This window comes from Leptopilina boulardi, unplaced genomic scaffold, assembly GCF_019393585.1.
Source record: "Leptopilina boulardi isolate dan_hultmark-lab unplaced genomic scaffold, ZJU_Lbou_2.1 LbouV2_396, whole genome shotgun sequence".
NCBI classification, from domain to species: Eukaryota; Metazoa; Arthropoda; class Insecta; order Hymenoptera; family Figitidae; genus Leptopilina; species Leptopilina boulardi.
Genome location: NW_026137969.1, coordinates 67,547 through 76,009, shown reverse-complemented (window position 1 = coordinate 76,009; position 8,463 = coordinate 67,547). Strand labels below are relative to the sequence as shown.

At 25.0% G+C, this 8,463-nt stretch overlaps 1 protein-coding gene across 1 annotated transcript; it reads right to left on the bottom strand.

Annotated features, from left to right (window-relative positions):
• Nucleotides 1-937: 937 nt before the first annotated feature.
• LOC127288793 (venom metalloproteinase 3-like) lies at nucleotides 938-7,201 on the bottom strand. The gene is made up of 11 exons (XM_051316448.1): nucleotides 7,022-7,201; nucleotides 6,241-6,341; nucleotides 6,047-6,113; nucleotides 5,405-5,550; nucleotides 5,157-5,210; nucleotides 4,906-4,967; nucleotides 4,671-4,800; nucleotides 4,332-4,500; nucleotides 4,086-4,206; nucleotides 1,443-1,607; nucleotides 938-1,329 (listed from the first exon to the last, which is right to left on the bottom strand). The coding sequence occupies exons 2-11, from the start codon at nucleotides 6,295-6,297 to the stop codon at nucleotides 1,251-1,253; spliced, it is 1,050 nt and encodes a 349-aa protein (XP_051172405.1). The 5' UTR covers nucleotides 6,298-6,341; nucleotides 7,022-7,201; the 3' UTR covers nucleotides 938-1,250.
• Between the last annotated feature and the right edge of the window lie 1,262 nt (nucleotides 7,202-8,463).

Sequence of the window (8,463 nt, the reverse complement as noted above, 5' to 3'; positions counted from 1 at the left end):
CACTATTTTGTATTATTTCAGCGCACAATTTGAGACTGCGGTTAAGGTTCCTTCTTACAACATATATAGATTTACTTTTGTCTCCAGATTTACAGCCATCTTAACATTGCAGGCACTCCTCTACATTGTCACAGTTTTTGAAAAATTATTACAGATTCTTTACTCTCTTATGTCTAACATCTTTCGACACTAGCACCACTAACTCCCATATTTTCCACCAGGCGTCAAAATTAACATAAATTTTGCATAAGCAGAATTAATATTTATCATAAAAAATTAACGTTATGAATAAATTTTTCTACACTTGATTTATGAGAGCATGAGTATAAAAAAATTAATGTTTTTTAAATTGACTTTTTTATAATTTTTCATCAACAGTGAAAGTTTAAGTAAAATGTGCAATTACGCGAAAGCAACTCTAAGACACTAACATTGGAAAATGGACGTTCGCCAATTGGTTAAAGAGCAGACAGTCATTCGAATTTTAGTATCGTTGTTTATGACCACAAGGCAAACTCACTTCTTCTCAATTTCTCTTTAAATGATCTAATTGATGGCGTCTTTTGCGAAGGATCTTCACGAAAACCTTTCAGACTAGTGTAATAATTCTCGAATGTGCTTGAATTATTAAATTTAGTTCAAGAATTGCTTTCTTGATATTGAATTATATTCATCGGTTCACCTAAAGGATTTTACAATTATTCCCTTCACAATTAATATATTTATATTTCAATAGGATTTTCCAATAACAAATATTGTTTTACTATTAAATTTTCTTATTTTCAAAATAAAAAAAAAAAATAGATACAATTTTATTGAATTTTATTTAAATGTCTTAAGTCAAAATTTTGTATAAAAATTTACAAAAAAATCGTAAATAGAAGACATCTTTGGATAATATACAATAGTTTAAAATTCATATTTAAAACTACTTACAGTCAAGTACTATAAATTGGTCAACCTACTATTAAATAATTATGACTTTGGGTATAACTGTTATTAACCTATAAAGCCACAATATTTTACACTCCATATTCATTTATACAATTACAATTCAAAAATATTACCTAAATTCAGCTTAAATAGCTGAAACCAAATTACACATATTTACATAAATTAAATATATACAAATATTAATTAAATAATTATTTAAATAACATAAAAAACATATCTATTAAGTTAAAATAAAAATCGTTGTTTCAACATAGAATTGAACGTCCTTTAATTTCTATTTAATAAAATAATAACACTTATTTGCCAACTATTGAATATTGCAAATTTAAATTTTTTGCAACAGGATAATTACGGAGGCAATATGCTGTATCTTGACTGCAAAAATATATTTAAATTAATTTTCTAAAGCATTTCTAATGTAGATTGATAAAATTATTATTTTAATAAAGACATAAAAAATTACTTAAATTAAATACAGTAATACTTACTTTAAAAAATAAGAGATGGAACGTTGACTACATGATGAAAATGTAAATTGATTTTTACCCAATGAAATGGGACTCATAATATAACCATATACTGCGGGACATTCAATAGCTCCTAAGAAACCTGGACCTAGTTGATTGGAATCACCATCGTGAGTAGCACCAAGTCTATGTGAAAAAAAAATATTTTTTTTTTGAAATTAAAATATTCCCAGCTAGTATTGTTGCAATTTCGAGTAGTAAAGCAAGGAGGGCTGCGACCCAGTTACCGACCGAGGTCGGTAATGTAGGAATCTATTTATCGACATTCCCCACTGACTTGGAAAAGTGTTCTTCTTTACCGGCCGAGATAGTTCCGGTTGTCACCGCTAGATGGCGCCACTTTATTTTCGCGTCGAATTTAAAAAGGTTTACAATATGGAACAATTTAAATTTCCCGCTCAAATTACCGATCGAGCTAGTATCGCCTGCCATCGCAAGATGACGAAACTTTAATTTATTATACAATTTAAAATACCTTGTGTATGAGTTTTTTTTTAATTTTCGCGGGAAAAAGTGGCGTTATCTAGCGGTGGCAGTCAGAACTAACTCGGTCGGTAATTTGAGACGGGAAATTTAAAACCCCCACTCCAAACGACTTTAAATTGTTTGAAAAAAAATTTCCATATTGCAAGCCTTTTTAAACTCGGCGCGAAAATAAAGTGTCGCCATCTAGCGGTGGCAGCGGGAACTAACTCGGCCGGTAAAGAAGACTAATTACCTAAGCCAAAGAAAAATGTCAATAAATAGATTTCTACATTACCGACCTCGGTTGGTAAATGGGGTCGCAGCCCCCTTGCTCTACTACTATTTCGACATTACTTTAAATTATTCGATTTTATTTTTCCTCCCCTTTTTAGCCTATTCTAACTTTTTTAAAAAATAAACTGACGTTTTACGTTTTAACAATGTTTTTGGAACATGAGATAATTGCAGAACGTTATTTAATTGGAGGAAAGACTAGTATAATTTTTGTTTTTCGATAGTTGTCCTTAATGTAATCTAGTATTGGTAGAGTTTGTCGTGGTGGCGAGGCTTTTCACTAAAGAACTTCCAAAAAACAAGATGTAACATAAGGAGATTTAAAATATAGAAAAAAAAACGGAGAAACCATTTCGAATCTTTTCGGTTTTAGCAGCGGAAGAAGTTTAATTCCGTTTGACCTAGACAACGAGGATATCGAGGAGGAACTCAAGAAACGCGTAAAAAGGAGGATGAATGTCATCAGAGGATCGAAGAAGAGATCGCAAAAATGGTAAAGTCTTACAAAGTCTAGAAAAAAGTAAACAGGACTGTTAAGAACAGACTAAAGACTAGAGGATTTTGTCAGTGAAGCAAAGGTAAAACATGTCCTAGCTAAAAACGGAGACAGTAGGAATTGCGTAAATCGCTTAAGACTAGTTACTTTAGAGTAAAGTTAGCAGTGGTCCATTGTACCTGGCCTATCGGCATACCAACGATATAGATTTTATGGACTGTAGTCTTCGTTCAACTTATCTCTTTACCAGTAGTTCGCAAATTGATTCATGACTCTTACTGTGTTCAAACATTCGTTCAACAATCATCGTACTACAGCACTGACTCTCATTTTAATTTAAAGCGGTCTTTTTCTAGGTTTAGATAGAACACTAAGGACCATCGAATTTAGGCAGGATTCTTCCATTCCCTAGGAACTATACAGGTTCTTGCCCGAATTGTTATACTCACACGTCGACAGTTTCAAAGAAGTCTTTTATCACTTTTTGGATCAGTTTCTTCTCTTGCTCTAAGCGATGTGATAACAGATACAGCATTGGTGGTACTGTTCAGAAGCCAAAATGCAGGACCGGAATAAGAAAAGAGAGTGTAATGGAGACACCTCAAGAAGCAGATTGCGATGTTAACAAAATCACCGATTTTCGAGAAAGTCAAAAGAAAGAAGACTAGTGGATCTAAAATGAAGATGCAATTGAAAAGACGTATATCGAAGTACTGAGCAAACTTCATAGGAAAGTGAATCCGGACGTCAGTCACACGCGGATCATGGGTGCAAAGCCTACGAGAATGGGAGACCTCCTGATCAAAATCGAAGAAGACTCCAATAAAGAGACATTCACCGCGGCGGTTATCAAAGCGGTTGGAAGCATCAGGAAGGTGCAGACGATGGATCGATGGGTCACACTCTAGATCCGTGACCCGCATTGCCTTACCCAGGAAGTAGAAGTGCAACAAAAGTTACAAAAAATGCTCGAAAAGTCAGGAAGCAGGAAGGTAAGGGTCCTAGGACCCAAAAAACGAGGAATGAAGTTCGCAGTTATAGTTACCGATCAAGAGGAGGCGGACAGGCTGAAAAATTTGCGACGCATAAAAATAGGTTTTATGTCATGCCGAATAAAGAATTGGTCACTAGGTGTCAACAAATCAGTTGCATATTTTAAGTGCGATGAAGCTGATCACAAGTTTGCAGACTGCAAGAGAAGCCCAAGTTTAAAAAATTAATTAGATGCCAACGTCTTTAGTTGTACTTCTTTTAGAAGAAGTTTTAGCTTAGATTGTTTTTAACTTATATTTTCGACTTACGTGAAGAAAATTGTAATGAAAATTTCGAATAATAAAATTGTTACTTACGTGTGAGCTAATTCATGTGTTGCAGAAATTACACCACTATATGCACCATTGTCTTTTATAATTGCTGCGCTGTAAATCATATTTGATTCTTGTTTGCAAGCACCACCAATATATGCTACACCTAGATATTTAAATAAAATTTTATTTTTTAAATCTTATTCTATTATTAATTTTTTTTTAAATATATATTTAACGTACTTCTTATTGGCTCACATATTCGTTTACATTTCAAAAAATTATACGTACCACCAACATCACTGCTATAACCATTGTACATTATATTATTTCCCAACATAAGAACAGCTATATCGTAATCCACTTGAAATTTGAATTTATTTTGAGTTAATAAAAATTTACCAAATTTATCTAATACACTGTTGTAAACATATCCATAACTAGAGAACGGCAAATTTTCCTATTAATAGAACAAAATAAATTCTTACTATTGATTTTCATTTAAAAAATTATTACACAGAAAAACGAGGTTTTCTATTGTGTAAAAAATTATTTTAATAATATTTTTTAAAAAAAACTTTTTCATTCATTAGAAAAATAAATTGATATTTTAAATAAGCTTCACAATACCTGAAATATAACAATTCCAGCAATGTTCAATAATATATTAGGTGTGTTTAATTGTCCAAATCTCACATCCACTTGTTTCCAAAATGATGAAACGTATTTTACTGTTCTTTGAATATTATTTCCAAATTGGCTATTAAAAATGAATTAATACAATTCGTTAAATATTAAAATAAATTAAATATAAAATAAATAAATAATAAATATAAACTAAAATTTTTGATTTATTAATATTTACCTAAATAGAGAATTATCGACCAAAATGAGGATTTCCGGATAAACAGTATTTACATTTGATCCCTAATAATTACAATTTTTTAAATATATATATATATATTTTATAAGAATAAATAATATAATTTCAATTTAATTTTCAATTGTAAATAATGTAATACTAATAAATTAATTATTAATGAAACGTTTTTTGCGATTTTTATATATGGAGAAACAAAAATTAATTTTTTTTTATTTAAATTTTAATTTTCTTACACTGTTCATGTATTTTGTACCACTGTTGTAAACGGAAGGAATACTTTGCATAACCTAAAATTGTAAATTTGTTTATTGTCATTAATATGTTATATAAATATAAAAATCAACTTTTATTCTAAGCCAAAAAATATTTTCTTTTAAATTAAAAAAAAATTTCTTTGAATCATTTATATTTAAAAAAAAACTATTGGCATTTTGTACAATTTGAAGGTCAACATTTTTTTTTATTTTTTTTTTTTACTTGCCTCTGAATGTAATAAATACGATAAACTGTTGTAATATATAGGATTCGGTATTGCTGTATACACTGGCGTATTTTGATTTATGAGAAATCCTGCATTTGAAATTTGATTATTTTGCTGATTAACTTGATTAGTTGCATATCCAGTCGCTAGAAGTAAATTTTTTTTGAAAAATAAATAATAAAGGAATTCTTTTTTAATTTAATTATTTATTTGTAATAATAAAAAAAATTTTTTTGAATTTTATTCAATATTATTGATAAATAATGATAATATTAATAATAATAATAATAATAATAAATAATAATAATAAATTTAAAAATTTTAATTAATAATTGAATAAATAATAAATATAATTCTTTTATTTCACATTATACCTATTTTTTTTAAATATTTTAAATTATTAAAAAATAATAATAATTTCAAAAATTTAACTATTAATTAAATTAATAATAAAAAATTAATACAATTGTTATTTTTCACATTATATTTAATATTTTGTTAATAATTTAAATTATTAAAAAAAAGAATATAAAAATTTTAATTATTAATTAAAATAATAATAAAAAAATTAATACAATTCTTTTTTCCAAATATACTTATAATATTTTATTAATATTTTAAATTATTTTTTAAAAATTTTACCTTCATTTGGAGTTACTTGTATGTATTGATAATTGGAATCCTTGGTTTGTGAACTTGGATAAACCACCTGAAAGTTCATGAAAAAAAAAAAATGCAAAATATAAAATGCATAATAATAAAAATTATATTATAGAAAAATTTTAAGAATATAAAAATTAAAAAAACCGAATTAAAAAAAGAAAATTAAAATTTACCTGGTAATAATTTGCCATTGAAGTGTGAATGAAGAAGAAGAAAATGTAGAAATACATATTTGGCTTTAAATAATATCACTGTGAGTATTTCAAAATTATCACTGTTGACCAAAAAATACATAAATTTAATAATATCTCAAAAAATTCTAATAATTTTAGTTTCTTTATTTTTTTTCAATATAAAAACAAATAAAAATTTTTAAATAGTATTTTTTTCTTCAAATTAAAAACATTCAGATAAAAAAAAATTAATCTTTATTTTGATAAAAAAAAAATTAAATAACTTTCTAGACAATAATTAAAAAAAAAAGAAATAATCGAAAATTTCTAAAAACTTATAGAATATAATTTAATTTTTAATTAACACTTTTTTTGTTCATTAAATTGAAATGTTTATTTATTAAATTTTATTTTGTTTAATAAATAAAATTTTTTATTAAATTTTGTTTTTTTGTATTAAATAAAAGTTTTATTTATTAAATTTAAATTTTGATTATTAAATATAAATTTTAATTATTAAATTTAATTTTTGTTTATTAAATTTAATTTAACTTTAATTAGTTGAAAAATTAATTTTTTTTTATAACTAAATTTATCTTTCGCTTAAAATAAATATTTATTTTCACTCAGATATAAACTGTCAAAAAAAAAAAATTTAATTAACTGTACATTTCTTTTTTTCATTTTATTTATTAACACTTTGAATTTAAAAGTAAAAAAAAGTAATTTAAACACTAAAAAATAAATTAAAAATTACGATAATAAATTAATAATATCTTACCAATTTTTCTAGAAGAATGAGTTTTATAAATAAAAATATAGACACAGTTTAATGAATAATTTACAAGTTATTATGAGTTACTAATAGAAACTAATATTCAGAGGTGTGCACAGCACATTATATAAATTTCAAATGTCATAAATTTGAAATTTTTTTTTTACTTTTTTTTTTAAATCAAATTAAGAGAGAGGAGAGAGTAGGGGGGCTCAAGCTTGTGTCCCATGTATTTAAGCAAATATTTTGTGTAATGAATTTTCGTTTGTTAATAGATTCATTGTATTAAGTTATTATAAAAGAAAATATTGTACATATAATTCTACTTTATCATTATTTTTACATTAAGATAATGCATTTTATTATATATATTTTTTTTAATAATACAACTTTAAGTTGGTATTTTGCAACATATTTTTTAAACTATATTGATAAGTTTTTTAAAATGTATTTAAAATATAATGTAAAACAAATGTACTGCAAAAATTTGTTTAAGATTTTATTGTGACAAATAAAAATAGTAATAATTTTGAAAATTTTGATTTTCAATATCTCAATCTACAAATTTTAGAGTAAAAAAAATTTTTTTTAAGAAAACTAAAATTTATAATTAACATTTTTTTAAAACAACGTACCTATAAATAAAATTTATATTCATAATAAAAAATCTTAAAATTTTTATTATTAATTATTTATTAATATTGATTAATTATTAATTAATAATTTTTTTATTAACAATCATTAATTCATTAATTAATTTTTAAAGAATTATTATTAACAATTATAAATTAATTATTATTATTAATAATTAATAATTGTTAATATAATTATTAATTAATTACTGATTAATTATTTAGGTTGTTACATAAAACACACATTACATTGGTTACATTATACAATTTTTTTTTAAATGTTATGTTTTAATTCTTATTGAAAATATTTAAATATTATAATATTATAAAATCATTATATAAAAAAAAATTAAATATTAAAATATATTTAAATTTTTATTATCTGAAAATTGTCGATTTTTAATTTCCCCATCAAGAATACAATGGTCAATTGAAAGTTTAACAATAGTTCATTATTATGAGATAATCGAAAATTCATTACACAAAATATTTGCTTAAATACATGGGACACAAGCTTGAGCCCCCCCCCCCCCCTCTCTCTCTTTCCTTCTTATGATAAAAAAAAGAAAGAAAGTAAAAAATGTAAAATTAATGTAAAAATAATGATAAAGTACAATTATATACGTACAATATTTTCTTTTTCAATAACTTAATACAATGAATCTATTAATAAAAAAAACATTATTTTCTAATTTAACTATTGGTTTATTTAGGTAGAATTAAATAAAAATTAAATGAAAGTAAAGTGAGGCACGCGACAGTTAAAATCGTCCGTGAAAAAGTAAATTGCGAATTATTGATTGATCGTTAAAAAAT